General features: G+C 43.9%; 1 protein-coding gene across 1 annotated transcript in view; it reads left to right on the top strand.

Moving 5' to 3' along the window:
• The first annotated feature begins 20,055 nt into the window (after nucleotides 1-20,055).
• Nucleotides 20,056-22,717, top strand: part of BIN2 (bridging integrator 2) — a 44,444-nt gene continuing 41,782 nt past the window's right edge. Inside the window, exon 1 of the mRNA XM_081946898.1 lies at nucleotides 20,056-20,160. Coding sequence (XP_081803024.1) covers nucleotides 20,083-20,160 — 78 coding nt within the window. The 5' untranslated portion in view covers nucleotides 20,056-20,082. The remainder of the gene's footprint in view (nucleotides 20,161-22,717) is intronic.

Below are 22,717 nucleotides of genomic sequence, written 5' to 3'. Positions count from 1 at the left end.
ATAATGTAACTGTCAAAATTTGTAATTTTACCCATTACCCCTTTCCTTGATTATTTTTTTTAAAACTAATAAAATTTTGTTTAAAAAAAACATGTTTATCAACATGTTTATACTGTTGTAATATAATGTTATATACATATATGTAAGTGGGAATGTGTGCTAGTTATTACTTATTTGGGTTTAGGGATTCCTTTTTCTTTTATTTATTGAGTTATTGAGATGTATTCTGTGTTTTCAGGGAGGCTGCACCAAGGGAGGCTCATACAATTTCATTATACACGTGTTGTGCATTGACAATAAAGGGTTGATCTGAATCACAAACCATCCTTTTGCAGAAGGCAAATTTGTGCACTTACTCCCTGAGCCCCAGAGATCACTTCATCATCCTGGTTTCCTTTTTGGTCCTCCATTTCCCGAGAAAAATGACATCCTTTCTAAAGAAAGCACGGGACTGCAGTTGTTCCAATTTTCACAAAAGCCATCAGGGTCCCTGTGTGATTCAAGAGCATCCTTGGAAATGAAGATAAAGGTAGACGGCATATTTTTTAATTGAAACAATAGAAAACAAATGTAAAAACTGTAAAATCAGATGGAAAAAGAAGCTTGGTGGTGGGAAAGCTGTATCTGTGGGCCACTGATAAGCTACTTCTTTCTGCTGCGCCTCCTGTAATGCCTGCTTTTACTTTTACTTTTAATTTGACAGGATATAAATTTTATTAATTAAATCAGTGTGGAAGTAATAATGTCTGATCATGCACAACACAGACGTTTATGCATGACTGGTTCTGCCATAATAAAGAGAGGAGGCCCAATTAAATTCCCATCCTATTCAATATAGATAGAACAGAATAGAATTCCTTATTGGCCAAGTGTGATCGGACACACAAGGAATTTGTCTTTGGTGCATATGCTCTCAGTGTACATAAAAAGACAAGATACATTCGTCAAGAATCATAAGGTACAACACTTAATGATAGTCATAGGGTACAAATAAGCAATCAGGAAACAATCAATATCAATATTAAGGTGACCAACTTTTTTACAATGAAAAGAAGGACAAATAAATTGGGGAAAAAATATCGTAAATAAAAGAAATATTTTATTTGTTACAACAATAATACAGTAAAATGTGATATATGATATATGCATAATAAAAACATTTGTAACATTTTATATTGTAATTATGCTTGCATGCCTGTTAATTATTATTTAAATGAGTACTTTTCCATTGAATTAATATTTTTTGTCAATGTATCCTCTTCTAACAATATATTGGAAATATCTGAACAAGAAATATCCTTCATATTGAATTTTACGGCAAGTGCTGCAGCTAGAGTATCAACATTCAATCTCAATTTCTCATTTGTCGAAAAATCATTGGCAATTGAAAAAACTCTTTCAACTGCTGCATTAGTTCCAGGGCAGCACAACGTAAATTGAACAAGTATAAATAAATTTTCACATGGAATATGTTCATTTTTGAAATGGCTGAAAATATCCATCCATCTTTTATCAATTTCAACGTGTTGATTTTCCCATTGTATTAATTTTTCAGAATTTAAATATACATTCAGTCTTCTAATGTCTTCAAAGAGGCAATTGTCATCTATTTTAATGTCTGGCATTTCTTTAGGAAAAACTCAACACAAGATTCAATATCTGTCCAATATACTTGCGATGAAGTAAAAAAAACATCATTGGAAACTGTTATTTCCCGTGATGTTTGTTTCAGACCATTCTTCGATATATTGAAAACATGTTTGGTAAAAATTCTGCACTTCTTTGATAAACTTTTCGGTTATGCCTGGATTTGATTCCTCTAAGTCTGACAATTTTCTTTTTATAATTAAAGGAAGAAATTTATCTTCAAATTGAGATTTATATTGAAGGATGAAGTCATTCAAAATAAGACTAACTTCTGTAGCTGAAATGTGTTCACCTTCAATCTTTTGAATCGTTTTGTGAAAAATAGATGCTTGATTATGTACAAAATACATTAATATCTCAGATATTTCATTATTGAAAAACAATTCCAGGATTTTAGGACATTTGTCTAAACTTAAAAAATATGAACGGAGAGGCTCAAATAATTGTAGAACACGCTCTACAGCGGGTGTTAGAGCAAGCCATCTAATTTTTGAATATCCTAAAAGTTTTTTGTATTCAACATTCATTTCTTCACAAAATTGTTTTAAAGTAGCCACACGAACAGTAAAATGACTAAAATACAAATAAATTGTAGTTATTATTACTTCTACATCATTTGGCATGGCATATGACGTCGTGTTGATTGCATTTGACAAAATATGTGCATTGCAACCTATTCCTAGTATTTTCTTTTGGAGTAAATCTTGTAATTTTACATACACATTAGTCACCCCTTTGCGTCTTCGCCCACCAAAATTTGTGTTTGTATTATCAGCTGTTAGTGCAACAACTTTGGATTTCAAATTGTTTTCATTTATTACTCTGTATAGATGGTTTGACAAAATTTCAGCAGTTTCAGCCTCAATGGATTCTAAATTTAAAAATTTTACTTGAATCCCCTTGGTAACATTAAAATATCTTACTAGTATTGGATACAATTTGGTTTCATTATGATTTGATGTATCAGATAAAAGCATTACAAATGCTGCAATTTTCAAGTCTGTTGTAAGTATTTTATCACAGTAATTTTTAAATACTGATTTAATAATAGCCTCGCATTTTGTCCTGGCGCATGAAAATTTAGCATTGTGAAACTTTTTCAATAATTTAGTTGTACAATCCATACTATGAAAACTTTGTGAATTATGGTATGAAATGCAAATATTCCCTCCATTGCAGCTAACTGTTTTTCATATTCAGAATAATTTGAAGTTTTTAAAAAACCTGTTACTTTATGACTGGAAGCTGATGCATCTAATGATTGCTTATGTTTGTTGGTGGACAAGTCTTTCGTTATAGTTGCTCTGCCCCCAACTGCAATACAAAATTCTCCTCTGCAAATATTGTAGAAAACAATGGCATCTTTCTTTGATATGAGGAATGGAAATTCCTTTTTCAATTGATCGTTGAAATGGCATTTCCTCTTTTTTGATTTTTCCATCCCTAAATGAAATTTAAAATTTAAAATAAAATATAAAGCTATATGAACGATGCAAGCACATTATGAATAAATAAAATTAATTATTACAACTGAAACTTTAATAACATAAGCGAATAAACTTCACTAAAATTTAAATTTAAATTATTTTACACTTCTGTTGACAACAGGGTTGTATAAACTTGTAAATAAAAATATACATATTTGAAAATTATTAAATAGATAACAAATTAATAAAACGTGAATTATACTTACCGCTGTATAATTGAATATTCACTGAGAAAGAAATAATTACCGTGAGTCATTCAATTGCCGACGTGCCGTGAGTCTACTGCGTGCGTATGTGCCATGTCGTATTTCAGTAAGAAGTAAACAAAGTCACTTGCGCGCGGCGCTCTCTCTCAAGGTCTCCCGTGCGGAGCTCATGCGTCTCATAATCGCATCTTATACCGCACTATACCAAGCCTTGACGAATTGTCATGTCAAATACAAATACGTCACATAATGCGCAACAGATTAGTCTTCAAGTATCGAAAAGGAGGACATGTAGGAAGACACTTTTTGAGGGAGGACAGAACTTACAAAAGAAGGACTGTCCTCCCTAAAGGAGGACGATTGGTCACCTCATCAATATAACTCGTAAAGATACAAGCAACAAAGTTACAGTCCTGCAGTCATAAGTGGGAGGAGATGGGTGATAGGAACAATGAGAAGACTAATAGTAATAGTAATGCAGCTTTGGTGAATAGTTTGACAATGGTGAGGGAATTACGGTATTAGTGATGGCGTTCGGGAAAAACTGTTCTTGTGTCTAGTTGTCTTGGTGTGCAGTGCTCTATACCGTCATTTCGAGGGTAGGAGATGAAACTATTTATGTCCAGGATGTGAGGGGTATGTAAATATTTTAACAGCCCTCTTTTTGACTCGTGCAGTGTACAGGTCTTCAATGGAAGGCAGGTTGGCAGTAATTGGTTTTTTCCTGCAGTTCTAATTATACGTTGAAGTCTGTGTCTGTCTTGTTTGGTTGCAGAGCCAAAGCAGACAGTTATAGAGGTGCAGATGACGGACTCGATAATTCCTCTGTAGAACTTTATCAGCAGCTCCTTGCGCAGTTTGAGGTTCCTGAGAACATTCTTTATTATGCTTTTTATATGTGTATTACATATAATGTAATAATTAGATGGCATTCATTGAAAACATTTTTGAGTGTACTTTCTATTTATAGGTATAGATTCTCTTGGGTTTATTTTATGATTCAGGCAAATTTTATGATCGAGGCAAAAGTTAAAGTTTGTAACAAAGAGGCCAAACTTATTCTGTCTATATTCTGTGCCACTTCCCCAACCCAATGCTCTTCAAGATGATGTGGCTTTGAATTGCAATTCCCATTTTATCCATGCTGATTTGGGATTATAAACCTATATAAAGAAAGTAAAGGTGCTTTTAAAATCTATTATTAAGAAGCAAAATACACTTGGTTTGATTTGCAACATCTTGCAAAATTTCAAAGTGGCAATATTAATGCCTGTTTGTGATATACAATGGTTCTTCATTCCATGGTTACAGTATTACTTAGGACTAAACATAATTCTTCTTTTTCTATTCTGAAATGCATCCAAAGTCACATTGGATGCGTGCTTATGAAAAAAAAAACGTTTTGTTCATCCTTACTTGGATAACTCAAATTCTTGGGTGACTTTGGGCCAGTCAAACTCTGTCAGCCCAACCGATCTCACAGGGTTGTTGTTCTGGGAAAAATAGGAGGAGAAAGGTGTGTTGGATATATGATCACTGCCTTGAGTTATTTGTAAAAATATTAAAGGTGGGATATAAACAAACAAACAAATGATTTAAAAAAATTGAATAGTCTTGGGGGCCTTTGAGGGCTAAGCAGTGAATACAATTGTTTTTTAAAAAAATTACTTTCAATATTAATAACAATACATCTGCAAATTCTTGAGCACAAGCCAAGCAATCTTTATCTTATTTTTTGCTTTCCTTATGATGAATCTAGGACTGTTATACTATCATTTTGCACCCCTTGTTGCATTTCACAAAGAGGGAAGGGAACATGGAAAGACATTATTCTTTGGGGAAAGTGAATCATGGTTTATATATATTTTGAAAAGTTGATTTAGAATCAGCAGTTCTGCAAGTAATTTCTCTCATTGTCATGCATTACAGAACTTGTTCATTTTATCCACATTTCTGAAGGAGAAATACCATGAGTTGGAGAAACACTGATATAACCCCTTGGATGTGAGATAATTATTATAAGCTGGAAAAAAAGAACTATCAAAATGTTATCAAAAAGGTGGTGGCTTTGATAGCTCTTGGAAATGAATTTGCAAAAGGCAGTTCTTTCTCAAGTTTGACAGATAAACTATCAAATGGCAACTTAAAGAAGTAGAGAAGTCACTTGTGGAACTTAAAGAAGTAGAGAAGTCACAGCTACCAGTTCTCTACACTTTTGTCCATCAGCAATGTTATAATTTATCACAATACCCACAATGGAAGAATGGTTGGTGAAGATGATGGAACTTGCAGTGTCAGCTAAATCAACATTTTTTTATTAGAGAAAAAACAATATCTATGTTTATGACTGGAAACCCCTGACAGACTTTTGCCTAAAATGCAAAATAATGCACTTATGATTTGTGATTTTGATAAGTAGAAAAATGTGTTTAATAGAAAAGAGTGAGTTTTCTTTTGTAATCATCGAATAAGAGATAAATTTGTAATTGTACTTATGTTTAAGGCAACCATTTCAGACAGATGGCTATCCAACATCTTCTTAAAGACTTCCAATGTTGGGGCATTCACAACTTCTGGAGGCAAGCTGTTCCACTGATTAATTGTTCTAACTGTCAGGAAGTTTCTCCTCAGTTCTAAGTTGCTTCTCTCCTTGATTAGTTTCCATCCATTGCTTCTTGTCCTGCCCTCAGGCGCCTTGGAGAATAGTTTGACTCCCTCTTCTTTGTGGCAACCCCTGAGATATTGGAACACTGCTATCATGTCTCCCCTAGTCCTTCTTTTCATTAAACTAGACATACCCAATTTCAGCAACCATTCTTCATGGTTTAGCCTCCAGTCCCCTGATCATCTTTGTTGCTCTTCTCTGCACTCTTTCTAGAGTCTCCACATCTTTTCTACCTCGTGGCGACCAAAACTGGATGCAGTATTCCAAGTGTGGTCTTACCAAGGCATTATAAAGTAAAAAAAAAATGTAGACAAAAGGGTTGAATAACCTTGTTGCTAAAAACATGCTTCTTTGTAACAAATTGTGATCACAATTTGTGGAACATTTTTTGTTGGCTTCTGGCATTTACTTCTGGTTTCCAGGAAAAAAATATCCAGTGGAGAAAATGGATTTGTTTAATGACCACGGCATTCACTTAATGACCACTGCAAATAATATTTTAAAAATCAAGTCTGGACACGTGATGCCTCCACTTACAACTGCGGCAACTTACAACAGTCTCAATTATAGGATCCTAAGTCAAGGACTATCTGCATTTTATAGCATTAAGAGCTCCAGTACTGAAGACTAGACACAGTATAGAGTCCATAAAAATTCAGAATAAACATGAAATAACAAAATATATTAAGGGACATAAATGAACTAACCTAAGGAAAAATCAGGCTTTGTGTTGTGTTCTCTGAGATGCCAAGGGACTTGAGATCCACCTTGATTGGTTGAGGTGGGCCTGCCGGCAGGCGGGACAATTACACATCTCTCATTAGTTCCCCACCTGACAGCTCCAGTATAAATAGCTGTCAGGCGGGCTAGTTGTTGTTCTGTTCTGTTCTATGCTACGGTTATTGCTGAATAAATTAGTTATTGAACCAGTCGCCTCCTCAGTTATTGTGTGTTTGCAGAAACATAAAACTGGTGACGAAGGTGTTCGAATCGGACCCGACTCAAGTGCCGCTATGGCGACGGTGTTTGCCGCTTTTCGCCCTGAGGTAGAATCCTGGGATGCTTTTCTTGAGCGCTTCGAATGTTTTGTGCAAGCGCACGACCTCACTGAGCTTTCTCTTGATTGGAAACGAGGAGTGTTCCTAAGTTACTGTGGGCCCAAAATGTTCCCCACAGCTAGAGCGCTGTCCTCGCCCACACCTGTCCACACGATGCCGTGGGTCTTACTGCTCACTAAGCTTAAAACCCATTACACTCCTAAACCTTCCTGTTTCGCTCGGCGACAATTTTTCCGAAAATGTGTTCAAGTTGAGGGGGAGTCGATCAGCCACTACATCGCTTCCCTCAGAGCTGCTGCCATCCACTGCGAGTTCGCTGATTTGGATGAAGCACTCCTAGAACAATTCATTTACGGCCTCAAAGACTTACATCTATACCGGCGAATTCTAGCCCGGTCTGAACTCTCATTAAAAATCGCTGTGGATGAGGCTCGTGCCTCCGAGATGGCCAATCAATCCACTCCAGACCTCCGCAGGTTCCATCACGTGAATGCCCTACCATCCCCTGCATCCTCGGTCCACTACCAACAAGACCCAGATGACTTCAAATCTGAAGTGGCCCTAGCTATTGACCACCTCAAATTGCTCTCCCAAAAAGACAGAAGAAGCTGCCTCAGCTGCGGGGGAAGGCATTCGCGTTCCACCTGCAGGTTCCGATCCGCTGTTTGCCGAAAATGTGGCAAAAAGGGCTACCTAGCTGCTGTCTGCCCTTCCGGAGCCTCGGAGCACCAACCCACTGATCTTGCTACCCCTTTCTGACGCACCGCTGCCACACCCACTGCCAGGCGTCAAAATTGCTTCACCATTGGAGAATCAGAGGAAGCCGCTTCGGAATGGATCATTGACTCAGCCTCGACTACCATGGGGGGTTGTGGTAAGCTGCACCTCCAAATCTCTATTGAAGGCCAGCGCTGCTCCATGGAACTGGACACGGGCTCCACAAGGTCCATCATATCCTGGGACACCTTGCACGCCCTACTGCCTTATCTCCAATGACACTAGCTGCAACAGTCCGCCTGCCGATTAAGAGATTATCAGGGGAACCCCATTCCTATTGTGGGTTGCGGCCATTTCCTCATAAAATATGGCTATTTCCAGGGGTTTCTGCCCCTCATAGTCGTCCGGAACCCTCTAGCCTCCTTACTAGGACTTGATTGGTTCCGAGCATTAGGACTGTCTATCTCAGGCATTAATTCCACTTTCATGGGGGATGAATTTGACACTGTCAATGAATTTGCTGATGTATTTGACCCATCATTAGGCTTCTACATGGGCACCCCACTCTCCCTAAATCTCGACCCTCAGGTGGCGCCCATTCACCTTAAAGCCCGCTGGGTACCACTCGCATTGAGGGGAAAAGTCAACGCTGAACTAGACAAGTTAGTGGCCCAGGGGTTTTTAGAACCAGTAGACCATTCCCGGTGGGAGACGCCTATTGTAGTCCCCCTTAAGTCCGATGGATCCATTAGGATCTGCACGGACTATAAATCAACCGTGAACAAGGCGTTGTAGGCTCATCCCTACCCTGTGCCAGTTGTGCATTCCTTGGGAAATGGTAAAATATTCGCCAAGCTAGATTTAGCCCAGGCGTACCAAGAACTTCCCGTTGATGACGAAACCACGGCTGCACAGACTATTGTCATGCACCGCAGCGCTTTCAAATGCCGGGGCCTGCAGTTCGGCATCAGCGTCGCCCCAGGCATTTTCCAGAGTTTAATGGAGCGTCTGCTCCATGGCATTCCTGGGGTCACCCCTTATTTTGACGATGCCCTGATCGCTGCAGCTGACCGATCAGGACTCGTCAAAACTCTGTGGGCCGTTTTGGCACGTTTCCGTGTGTCCGGCCTCCATTTGAAATGCGCTAAGTGTCACCTAGGGGTTCCTGCGGTAGAATTTTTAGGGTATCTAATTGGCCAACATGGCATCTACCCCACCCCATCTAAAATCAACGCCATAACCTCAGCACCCCTGTCCATCAATAAAACCAAATTACAGGCCCTTTTAGGCCTCCTAAACATCTACTCCTCCATCATCCTTCATAAGGCCTCCGTTGCGGAGCCACTCCATAGATTGTTGGACAGCTCCACACAATGGACCTGGACAAGCCGCAAGGCGCATGTGCTCACGGCTGTCAAGGATTTCTTAACTACCCACCCCCGTTTTGGCACAATACAATAAAAGCTACCCCTCGTCCTGGCCTGTGATGCCTCTCCCTTTGGGGTGGGAGCTATTTTGAGTCATTCCTACCCCGACAGCACAGAAGCCCCTATAGTGTTTTTCTCCCGCACCTTATCCAAGCCAGAATGCAACTACAGCCAGCTGGATAAGGAGCTGTTAGTTGCCGTAGCAGGAATAAAACGTTTCCATCGCTATTTATATTGCCGCCCGTTCCTGCTGCTGACTGATCATAAACCCCTTTTAGGAATACTGGCCGGGAATCGCCCATCCCACCATCATATCCCCACGTATGTCCCGCTGGGCCGAGTTCCTGGTTGCTTACTCATACACATTGGCCTACCAGCCAGGGAAACACATGGGGCATGCGGATGCTTTAAGCCGCTGCCCGCTACCCCTCTTAGTCTCTGACCCTGCGCCCTCTACTTCTATCTGCCTCATCGACGAACTGCGCCTTCCTTTGTTGGCAACTGACATTGTTCAGTTCACACTAAAGGACCCTCTCCTCTCCAGGGTGCTAGAAGCAGTTCACAGGGTTGGGCCTCTAATGCCAGAGATGCCCAATTCCTCCCTTACTTCTGCCGCCGCGAGGAATTATCTGTCCTGCAAGGCTGCCTTCTCTGGAGTTCCCATGTGGTCGTCCCCTCCGCCCTCCGCCACCCAATATTAGCCTGACGCCATGAGGGTCACCCGGGCATTGTGCGCATGAAGGGCCTCGACCACAGCTAAGTCTGGTGACCCTCACTGGATAATGACATTGCCAGCTGGGTGCAGCAGTGCTCCCAGTGCCAAAGCGTGCATCTGGCGCCTCCCGCAGTTCCGCACAGGGACTGGGAAACCCCCATGGCACCGTGGAGCTGCCTCCACGTCGATTTCATGGGTCCTATTGCAGGTCAAACATTCTTTATTGTAGTCGACGCTTTATCTAAATGGGTCGAGCTTTTCCCAATGCGCAGCATCACCTCAGCGGCCACCATTCAAATTTTGGACACCCTATTCACCACCCACGGCCTTCCGGACATTCTAGTCTTGGATAATGGCCCTCAGTTTACATCCGAGACATTCCAAACCATCTTAGCTGGCCTGGGTATTTGCCACATGCCAGTTGCCCCATTTCACCCTGCAGGAAATGGCTGTGCGTTCAGCCAAAGAAGCCCTAAGCCGCATGGGTCCTCTCCCATGGGCCACCAAACTTTTGACATATTTACGGGCTCAACATTCCATGCCATGCCCAACATCCGGCAAAAGCCCAGCAGAAATATTGATGGGCTGCAAATTCCGCACTACTTTAGACCGACTCCACCCCGCTTACTCCCCTTCTGATTTCCATCTTATGGCGACCCCCAGGTCTTTTCTGGTAATAGGGTGGGTGTTTGCACAGAATTTTGCAAGCAATCCCAAATGGCTGTCAGGACACATTACAGATATAATGGGGCCCTGTTCTTACAGGGTCCAACTCGCTGATGGGAGACATTGGCGCCGCCATATAAATCAACTCTGCCTTCGCGAGACAGAGAGGGTCCCTAACCTGCTGGCCGCTCCAACTCCTGTTGGCCTGCCAGACGCCGCCTGCCAGCCAGAAGTTCCACAAACTACCAAAGCTGACCAAGCGTCACCGGTTGCGATCTCGACTGCTGCATCATGCTCGGGGAAGGCCCTCCTGTTTGATCCTCATTGCCCATTCGACCACACAACAGATCCAGCACTCCTCCTCCATCGGTGGGTATGCCCATTGAGAGGCGATCGCAGCACATGTGCAGACGACCAGAATACCTTCGAGACTCCACGTGCGCAATCCAGGGAGAAGGAGTGTTGTGTTCTCTGAGATGCCAAGGGACTCGAGATCTGCCTTGATTGGTTGTGATGCGTCTGCCGGCAGGCGGGACAACACATCTCTCATTGGTTCCCCGCCTGACAGCTCCAAGTATAAATAGCTGTCAGGCGAGCTAGTTGTTGTTCTGTTCTGTTCTATGCTACGGTTATTGCTGAATAAATTAGTTATTGAACCAGTCGCCTCCTCAGTTATTGTGCGTTCACAGAAACATAAAACTTTGTGTTGGCAGAACTTCCTGGTCTAGATAGTAATAAGAATATTATAATAAAATTATTAAGTGATATCCTGCACTGTATGGAGCACTTCATCTAGTTTCCATAGAAACTAGTTGTTTCCTTGCTTCTATAGGGAGTAACAGGCTGCTTACAGGGCTGAAAGGCAGGCTATACATCAAATGAGTAATTCATCATTTACATGCGTAGTTCGATTCTACACACCCCATGATCCCTGCCTTGGCCTGATTTACTCAGCTTTCTCTCTATTGGGTAGGTGAATGTACATATGGATATTCATATACGTTAAATGCAGTTATGGGATTTGAGGAGTTAAACAGCTTAACCCAAAGGCATTATCTGCACTTAATGATTTAAGTTGTTCTTGCTCATGCTGGGCTTGACACTGAGACATTCTAAGAAAACGCCATCTAGACCCAAACACTTTAGCAACAGCTTACAAAGGTTTAGTGGAAACTGTGGGCTTCCACCATCTTCTTGCTGGACAATTCCCCTGCTGTCCTGCTCTGCCACTTTTCTGTTTCAGAAAAGAAATAGCCAACCGTTTTCCTTCCTGTGGGTAGATCTTCTTGGACATGTCTGTCGGACTGCCTGTCTGTCTATTTTGGTGTCTTTAAGTCAGTCTTGACTGATGGTAACTGCCTGGACAAGTCCCTACAGTTTTCTTTGCAATATTTCAGAAATGGTTTGCTCTCGACTGCTTCCAAAGGTTAGGAGAGAGTGACTGGCCCAAGATCATTTGTGCTTAAGGTGGGACCAGAACTCACTATTTCCCAGTTTCCACCCTGGTGCTTTAACCAATACACCAAACTGTTCTCACATATGCGGAAAGTTAGAGCATTCACATGCAGGTACATGCAAGTACAACAAACTATCTGACCTATTTTGTTCTAATGTCTTTTTAACCCATCTTTACTATAAATGCTGTAGTAGCAGAATGGCTATATGACAACTTTTGCCTTGCAAATTGCTGTTCAAAACATGGCAGAAACTATTCAAATTATTATTTTTCTTTCCACAACCTTTCTTTTAAAAACAAACAAATTTCCAATGATGCATAGTTTTTCTGTTCCCTAAGGTTGAAGGGTTTCATTCCTAACTTAAAAGAAAGTTTTAAAACCTCTGGGCTCCCAGGTCTGAATCATAAACATCTAGAGGGCAGCAAAGTGATACAGAAAACTCTTGTCTGAATTTTTAGCTGATACGTTGCTACCTTTTATAATCACAAAGCAAAGCATACTATATCTTTTTTGTTTCTGTAAACATAGCAGCTGAAGAGGTTCTACTAACAGAATAGTTACTAAATATTTTAAGATCTGTCTAGCACTAATGTTCTAAGCTACTAGATATCCTAAAAGCAAGTCATGACTTAATGTTAATGTTCGCAATAAGGATGATTTAGATAGAAAGCAGTGACCTCCTGTGGTAAGGTTAGCTAGAACAGTAGCTCTTTATATTAATTGATTGTTCCCCAAAGGGGAAGTCCTCTAAAATATCAAACCTCATCATCTGCAGAACAATTTAAAACAATACTGAAACTCCCTTATCTTCAGTGTAAGCTAGAAAACTGACAATTATTTTCCATTTATACATTTCCCTCTATAGATCACATAGGAAGAATTGTGCTTCAAAAATAATTTAAGAGAAGCGTTTGGGGCTTTTTGTGAATGCAGCATTTCTCTGCAATTTATTAAGGCAGCAGGACTTTTGTAGGCTTCCAAGTGAGATGAGAAAACAAATGGTGCTGTTGAGCTTAGATCTTAGCGTACAATTATTATCACTTTATACTAATTGGAATACATTAAAATGAAATTTCGTTGCATACAGCTGTCAAAGGGTCACCACCTTCAATATACACTACATAAACATGACACAGAAAAATGCATGCACCCACATACCAGAAGTGGGTTTCTGCTGGTTCAGCCCAGATTGGACAAACCGGTAGTGGCGATGGCCACCCGCCCAGATACATGCGCAGAAGCATCGCACACATGCAAAAGCGAACTGGTAGTAAAAACCCACCATTGCCACATACCCCAGATATATTCTATGACACAGAGAATCAACACAGTCTACTTCAGATGTATACATGTACATGGTGAGAAAAACGAATCTTGTGAGTTTACCAGTTGGATGGCATAGGGAGCAAAGCTGTTACAGAATCAGGTAGTCCTGCTAGAAATACTTTGAAACCTCCTCCCAGAGGGGACCAACAGAAATAGATGGTAAGTGCATGTGCGGGGTCTCTAACAATGCTTTAAGCTCACATAGCGCTTATAAGCAGGATCCTGAATAACGGGAAGCAGGCTTCTTATAATCTTCTCAGCTTTCCTTACCACTCTCTGTATGGACCTTCTATTTCAGGCACTGCTACCCCCAAACCAAATCGTGATGCAGTTTGTTAAAGCCCTGTCAATCGTGCCTCTCTAAAAAGTGGCCATGACAGAAGGAGACTGTTGCTTTAAGAATTCCATTCATCCAAGTTAATTCAACTCTGTAATCAAGCCCCACCCCCTTAAATCTGGCTCTGACCAAAGCTTTCCCCTCCATCCTGTTCAAATTTGCTTGAATGAATAGAAGAGAGACGCTGTGCTTGCAAAAGCGCCATAGCTTTCTTTCCAATTATTTTCAAAACATACAGAGTCCTATTATGAATCAAAATATTGAAAGAAGTAGCCCACTACTGACCAGAATTGTAGAACTCTATAAGGTTAACAAAATGGAATTAAAAAACAACAACAACCCAACAAACAATGGCAATGTTTTTGAAAGGAAGACATCACAACTGAGTTTCAAGCTGCACAAATAAGAGTGGCAGACAACGAGATATCTAAAGAGATGGAAAAATTACAAAATCTGTTCAGGAAGAAGATTTGTAAGATCTATGATCACTCCTACACAAACAAATGGGGATGGACCAACTTTGACCTAAGTCCATTCTTAGAAGGAATAAAATGCATTAAATAGCAATAGCACTTAGACTTATATACTGACTCACAGTGCTTTACATCCCTCTCTAAGCGATTTACAGAGTCAGCCTATTGCCCTCAACAATCTGGGTTCTCAATTTACCAACCTCAGAAGGATGGAAGCAGTGGTGGGATTCAGCTGGTTCGGGCCGGTTTGGGTAAACCTGTTGTTAAATTGCTGGCTAGCTCTGCCCCTTCCTGCACCGCTCCTTTCCGGAGTCCCCATATGCCCTGTTTTGGCTCCAAGGTAAGTGCAGGGAGGCCTATTAGGCCCAAAATGGGGCACTGGGGGCGATGGCCCCATCCCGTGACCCATTTTTGCTCCCAGGGGGTGCAGGAGGCTGAGTGCTGTCTGTCACATCCCCTAGCCATGCTCACCATGTCCATGCCCACCCAGCCAGTCATTAGGGCAAAGATCCGGTTGTTAAATTATTTGAATCCCACCACTGAATGGAAGGCTGAGTTAACCTTTAGCCTGGTGAGATTCGAACTGCCAAACTGCTGGCAGCCGGCAGTCAGCAGAAGTAGCCTCCAGTACTGCATTCTAACCACTGCACCACCACAGCAAATGAGAAAATAAAAGCGAGCATTATCGAAGAGAGCCAGAGAGCTCTAACAGTTGCCTGTCTTATAACTAACTCTCAGCTGCTCTCAATCAATGTGACTACAGGTGACTATATCAATGGAATCAGTGGCTTCACATGCAAGGACTACCATAAAAACAAAAATTTCTAGGCCACCTAGAAGATGAGTGTTATGTACTAAGAGCGTCCACCAGCAGGTGGCGCTCGGCAGCTCACCCCTGATTGGTCCATCTGAGCCAAATCCTTGGCAGGACAATTCTTGTTCTCCCATTGGTTACCGGTCTGACAGCTGTCAGTATAAATAGCTGTCAGCCGGTCTGTTGTTGTTCTGTTCTTACCTGAGTTTAATAAACAGTTAACCGTTCAGCAGCCTCCTAGTCTCATTACCTCAGAACTTAAAACTGGCGACAAAGGTTGGCGAAACTGACCCACAGCTATCTGTCTAAATGGCTGCCTCTTCGATGTTTTCTCCGTTCCGCGTTGAAGCCGAGTCCTGGGAAGCATTCATCGAGCATTTTGAATGTTTCCTCCTCGCTCACGATCTCACGAGCCTCACGCTGGAAAGGAAGAGAGGCATTTTTCTAAATTACTGCGGCCCTGAAATGTTCACGACCGCTCGGGCTCTTTCAGCTCCAACGCCTGTCCATACCGTACCATGGGACACCCTGATGGCTAAATTAAAGACTCATTATGAGCCTGCTCCCTCCCGTTTTGCACGGTGCCAAACTTTTCGCCGTTGCATTCAACTAGAGGGCCAATCTATCAGCCATTACGTGGCTGCGCTCCGCGCGGCTGCCATCCCTTGCGAATTCTCGGACCTTGATGAAGCTCTTCTTGAGCAATTCATTTACGGCCTCAGGGATGTGAACCTCCACCGCCGCATTCTCTCCCGTTCAGAACTGACGCTAACAATTGCCATCGACGAAGCCCGCGCCTCAGAAATGGCTGACCAATCTACCCCTGACTGCCGCCGTTTACCTCAGCCTCTACCTACTGGGCTTCCCTCGCCTTCTGTCCACCACCAACAAACCTCTTCATCGTTACAGTCCGAGATAGACCTTGCTATTGACCGCCTGCAAACCTTGTCACACAAGGATGGCCGCTCCTGCCTCAGCTGCGGCGGCTGGCACTCCCGCTCCACCTGCCGTTTCCGTGCTGCTGTTTGTCGAAAAATGCGGCAAAAAAGGGCACTTAGCATCTGTCTGCCGCTCTCCTGTTCCTGACCCCCGGCCTCCATCTCAAGCCTCTGCCTACCACTCTCCTGCACCACCCCCGCCTACTCGTCGGCTCAACTCTCTGTCCCTTGGAGACATCGAGGAGTACTCCCCTGAATGGGTTTTCGACTCTTCCTCTGCTTCAATGGGAGGTTGTGGTAAGCTGCACCTCTCCATCCTCATCGAAGGACGCCCTTGTTCGATGGAACTCGACACCGGCTCAGCCCGTTCCATCATGTCCTGGCAAACATTGTCCTCAATTCTGCCCCATTACCGCCTTCCGCAGCTAGCCCCAGCAAACTGCCGCCTGCGAGACTACCAGGGAAATCCTATTCAGCTGCTGGGCTGCGCTGTCCTCAATGTGTCCTACGGCTCTTTCTTTGGCCGCCTGCCGCTTCTAGTAGTCCGAGACCCTCTTGCCTCTTTACTGGGGCTTGATTGGTTCAGAGCCCTTGGGCTTTCAATAGCTGGCATCCACTCCACCCGCTGTTCCCCTCCTTCTACTAATGTTTTTTCCTCTCTCCTTTCCGAATTCCAGGATATTTTCTCACCCTCCCTGGGTTGCTATACTGGTTCCCCTATTTCCTTAAATCTCGACCCTGCTGTCACCCCCATTCACCTCAAGGCCAGGTGCTTGCCGTTTGCCTTGAAGGTGAAGTGGACGCGGAAATTGACAAACTCCTCGCCCAGGGCGTGCTCCAACCCGTTGATTTTTCCCCTTGGGAAACCCCTATCGTGGTTCCCTTAAAGTCCGACGGATCCATTAGGATTTGCGCGGACTTTAAGACGACCGTAAATAAGGCGCTCCAAGCCCACCCCCACCCTGTCCCGGTTGTCCAGTATGTCCTACACACCCTGGGCCACGGTAAGATATTTGCCAAATTAGACCTCGCGCAGGCGTATCAACAGCTCCCTGTTGATGATTCCACCGCGCTTGCGCAGACGATCGTAACGCACCATGGGGCCTTTAAATGCCGCCGGTTGCAATTTGGCATAAACGTGGCCCCAGGAATATTCCAAGGCTTAATGGAGCGGCTGCTCCACGGCATTCCTGGGGTCACCCCCTATTTTGATGATGTCCTCATTGCCGCGCAGGACATCCCTAGTCTAGTCAAAACCCTCGGCGCTGTCCTTCTTAAATTCCGTTCAGCTGGACTTCATTTGAAAGCCTCTAAATGCCAGCTGGGGGTTCCTGCTGTGGAATTCCTCGGATTTCTCATTGACAAACATGGGGTCCACCCCTCTCCTTCGAAGGTTGACGCCATTCTCTCTGCACCTACCCCCACTAACAAGGTTGAGTTGCAGGCCTTCTTAGGTCTCCTCAACTTCTACTCCTCGTTTATCCCTCACAAGGCCTCCCTGGCAGAGCCGCTCCACCGCCTTTTAGACAGCTCAGCTCCTTGGGTTTGGACCAGCCGCGAAGCGCATGCGCTCGCGGCTGTCAAACATGCCTTGACAGCTCCCCCTGTTTTGGCCCAATACAACGAGTCCCTGCCATTGCTCCTTGCTTGCGACGCCTCCCCTTTCAGTGTCGGAGCTGTTTTGAGCCATGCTTATCTGGATGGCTCTGAAGCCCCAATTGCCTTTTACTCCCGCACCTTGTCCAAGCCTGAGCGGAATTACAGCCAGCTGGACAAGGAGGCACTGGCTGCCGTTGCGGGAGTAAAACGCTTCCACCATTACCTCTATGGGCGCCCGTTTACCCTCTTAACTGACCACAAACCATTGCTGGGCATCCTTTCTGGGGACCGCCCCACCCTGCCCATCCTATCACCACGAATGTCTCGTTGGGCGGAATTTCTCTCTGCTTACAACTACTCCTTAACTCACAATCCTGGCCTCCACATGGGTCATGCGGATGCATTGAGCTGCTGCCCCTTACCACTCCCCGTGTCTGACCCTACCCCCACGGAATCTATTTGCCTCCTTGACGACCTCCACCTACCTGTGTCCGCTTCGGACATCGCCCTGTCCTCCCGTTCTGACCCTACCATTTCCATGGTACTAAATTTTGGCCACAGCGGCTGGCCATCCATCCCTGGAGACCCACAATTCCTCCCGTTTTATCGCCGCCGCACCGAGCTCTCCGCCCTCCAAGGTTGTTTGCTGTGGGGCCACAGGGTGGTCATTCCTGCCTCCCTGCGCCAGGCAGTGCTTGCCCACCTCCATGAAGGACACCCTGGCATTGTCCGCATGAAATGCCTGGGCCGTAGTTACGTTTGGTGGCCCTCCATGGATGCGGACATCACTGCCTGGGTGCAGCGATGCTCGCCTTGCCAGCAGGTGCGTGCAGCGCCTCCCACCATGCCTTCCTGCGATTGGGAACAACCCAGAGCCCCATGGAGTCGCCTCCATATTGATTTCATTGGCCCCATTGATGGCACCTCTTTTTTCCTGGTCATTGATTCGTGGTCCAAATTGGTGGAACTTTTCCCCATGCATTCCACTACGTCCACTGCCACCATTCGTATCTTGGATGCCCTATTCACTACCCATGGCCTGCCCGATATAATAGTATCAGACAATGGCCCCCAATTCTCATCCCAAGAATTCCAATATTACCTGCAACGATTGGGTATCCCCACTCCCCGGTAGCCCCGTTCCACCCGGCGGGGAATGGCATGGCAGAACGCGCTGTCCGCTCTGCCAAGGAATCACTGGCCCGCATGTCCTCCCTGCCTCTGCACGCTCGCGTGGCCACATTCCTACGTTCCCAACACACCACCCCCTGCCCGGTCACGGGCAAAGCCCCCTCCGAACTTCTAATGGGCAGGAAGCTCCATACCACCCTTGACCGTTTACACCCATTCTATTCTTCCCCCTCCTTCCCACTTTCTCCACCCCCTAGAACTTTTCTTGTGGGGGAGGGGGTGTTTGCGAGAAACTTCGCGGGTGACCCGAAGTGGGTACCCGGAGTCATTGCAGAGCTAACAGGGCCCTGTTCCTACAGGGTCCTCCTCGGCGATGGACGACATTGGCGGTGGCATGTAGATCAGCTGCGGCGGCGCAACAATGAGGGTCCTCCGGACAGTTCACATGTTCCGAGTAAACCAGGCCCTATCCACGCCGCCTGCCGGCACGACCATCCAAAAACAACTAGCTCCGATGCCTCGCCTGCTGCCCCGCTCTCGCCGGGAAACTTACCTGCAAACTTCGGCGGGACACTTGGGTTGCGGCCTGCTAAGTCACTCCCCCATCGCGGCAGTCTTGACACTCCTCCTTCATCGACGGCCACTCCTACAATGAGGAGATCCCAGCGCGTGCGCAGACGCCCTCTATATCTACGCGACTACGCTTGCGCGGACCAGGGGAAAGGGGTGTTATATACTAAGAGCGTCCACCAGCAGGTGGCGCTCGGCAACTCACCCCTGATTGGTCCATCTGAGCCAAATCCTTGGCGGGACAATTCTTGTTCTCCCATTGGTTACCGGTCTGACAGCTGTCAGTATAAATAGCTGTCAGCCGGTCTGTTGTTGTTCTGTTCTTACCTGAGTTTAATAAACAGTTAACCGTTCAGCAGCCTCCTAGTCTCATTACCTCAGAACTTTAAAATGAGGAAGTTTGCTATTTAAATAGCCAGGCAGCAGTTTTTCCACACAACATACAACAACATATAAGGCCCCAGATGAGACAGCAGTCTAGTGTTTAGTTTTTTGTTAATGATCTCATGAGTTCCATGAATTTGTTTACACGTGGCCTCAATATAGCTGTTGTACCTTTTGTTTTCTATTTACCCGGTGCTGGGTTTTGACCTTAATTAAAATTTTGTTCGCTAAGGTTTTTCTGGCCTGACATGTACAAGAACAACTTTCCACCTTACATTGTCTGTGAGGGAAACTTCATTTACCCAGAACCCAGCAGAGGAAGCAAATTTGCCTCAAACCAATGGTAAGGCAGAGCCCAGCCTAGTGATCTCTAACACGTCTTGACTTCCTTCCTTAAAGAAAAAAAAAATCAAACCACAAATAAAGCTGATGCTGAAAACAGAAGTTGCACAGCAAGACACAGCCATGGCAGAAGGCAAAACAGGAGGTGCCGGCCTATTTGCCAAGCGGGTTCAAAAGCAGTTCAGCCGAGCTCAAGAAAAGGTATTTATCTTGAAATGTTCTTTCACGTTACTAGTTTTATTATGACCTGAAAATGATATTGTCTTTTTGGATTCTCCTGAACTGTCCCACCAAAATGAGAGCTTAGATAAAGTTGAAAGGGAAGTTGGGTTGCTCTTCGTTTCTGCTTTCCGGACATTTTTCATATTGTTCTGAATATTTTTCACATACTGGGACAAGCTGGTATGCATATCGTACCAGTATACTCCAATTCTATCTCAGCGATAATCTTGTAAATCTTGTAGGCTGGTCTAAGAAGCAATGACTGGGTCAGAAAATCATTCAATCATCCAGGACTAAATGAGAAACTGAAGAAAATGGATTTTCTCTAACCCTCCCCATCCTAATATAAGATCCTAATCATCACAACTTATCAGTTATCCCTAAGCCACTCTAACGCTTTTGCTCTCCTTCTTTCAATAACATCCCAATTAAAGAATAGATTTTTCTCCTATAAACCGCCACTGTAATTATGACTGTATAAGGGCTGGGTGGCCGGGAGGGGGGTAGTTTTCATATACTAATTAATCTACAGAAGGATTAGCAGAGTTATGCTAAAGAGTTAAACTAGCCAAATCACTACAGGTAGTCCTTGACTTACGACCACAACTGAGCCCAGCATTTCTGTTGCTAAACAAGGCATTTGTGAAATGAGTTTTGCCCCGTTTTCCAAACTTTCTTGCCACCGTTGTTAGGTGAATTGTTGCAGTTGTTATGTTAACAACACGGCTGTTAAGTGAATCTGACCTCCCCGTTGACTTTGCTTGTCAGAAGGTCACAAAAGGGGGTTATATAACCCTGGGACACTGCCACTGTCATTTGCAGTGTCAACAAGCATCCGAATTTGAACACATGGCCATGGGGATGCTGCGGTGGTCGTAAGTGTGAGAAATAGTCAGAATCACTTTTTTAAGTCTGACTTTGAACGGTCATTAATTCAAAGGATTGTAAATAAAGCCCTACCTATATTCCCCACCCCCACCAGAGATTTAGCAGACGTCGTTCTATCAAGCAGGATGGTGATCTTTTCCTGGAAAGTCTTGATCTAAAGCAGGGCCTCCTCTGGCAGAGGTTCTATCTAGGGCAGGGGTGTCAAACTCGATTTCATTGAGGGCCGCCTCAGGGTTGTATTTGACCTTGGGGGACCAGGGTGGGTGTGGCCAGCTTGACCTCATTCGTGTCGGAGGTGCCTGTGGCAGCCTGAGCATTCTGCCAGTGGAAATGAGTTTCCGAGCTCCGTTTCCAGCTGCAACGGCCTCCTGCAACCCTCTGCCAGTGAAAACGGAGTTTGGGAGCCCAACTATGTTTCCTCTAGCAGAGGCACAGCAGGCCAGTCCTTCATTGTTTCCAGGTTGACCCCAAGGGCCAGATCTAAGCACCCTGTGTGGACCTTGAGTTTGACACCCCTGTTCTAGGGTGAAGGGGAGAACCTTGAAAGAATAAAACAGTTGTTGTATTCTCCTGCCTTTTTGATAACCTCTGCTAAAAAAGCAGAACCAGTCGCCGGGAACAGCCTTAACATCTTAACATCTTAACATCCCAAGAAGGAAGCAAGACTTTTGCAAGTATTTTAAGTTTTAATTGGGGGAAGAAAAAAAAAAAAAAAAAAGAAATCTCTTTAAAAAGAACACTACTGCTGAGTTCGAGAGGCGTGGGCTTAGAACAAAGGATTCAAAATGGCGTTGATTTATAGCTGAAAACCTACAGAAAACGAAAGCTAATTACCTGCTGATAGCTGGGGCAATAAAGGCGGAACGGCTGAAACAACCCTAACTATTAACAATCTTTAAGCCAGTTTACATAACCTGAACTACTTAAATGTCAAAGTTTTAATTTCGAGCAACTTAGAAAGAAACATTTGCAAGTATTAATTTACAGCTGAATACCTAAGGAAAACGAAAGTTAATTGAATGGTGACAGCTAGAGGCGGCTGTAAGAATTATTAATTATGGCAACGGAAAAAAAAGCTTCACCAGGTGCCACAATAAATTATCAGGATTTCAAGGACTTTATAAGGGAAGAAAATGCTTTTTTACGCAAAGAAATTAAGGAGGTTAAAGAAATGGTTCAGGATACCATTAAAAAACATGATCAACTTGATAAAAAATTACACACTTTAGCTACAGGTCTGTCAGAAGTTGTTCTTAAGGTGGACAGCAAAGTTAATCATCTGGCTTTGGATTTGGAAACTAAAACGAAGGAAACAGATTTGAAATTTGTTGAAATGGAGGGGAATATGCAGAGGATGGATAAGGAGATTATCATGATGCAATTCAGATCTATGGAGTACGCTGTTAGACTGAGGGGTATCAGAGAAAACCCTAGAGAGGACTTAAGAAAAGTTTGTGCTGATGCTCTGGCCACGTTATTGAAGATCCAGAATTCTTCTGAGATTTTTGCAAGGATTGACAAAATTTACAGAGTTAACTCACGTATTGCATCACAAAGGCAACTACCAAGGGATGTTGTGATATACTTTACTGAGAGAAATCTTAGAAATGATATTCTACAAAATTCTTATTATTCATCTTTGCAATTA

Source organism: Natrix helvetica, assembly GCF_964273705.1.
Source record: "Natrix helvetica genome assembly, chromosome: 1".
Classification (NCBI taxonomy): domain Eukaryota; kingdom Metazoa; phylum Chordata; class Lepidosauria; order Squamata; family Natricidae; genus Natrix; species Natrix helvetica.
The sequence above is the reverse complement of the archived record's forward strand: the minus strand, read 5'-3'. Positions and strand labels throughout refer to the sequence as shown.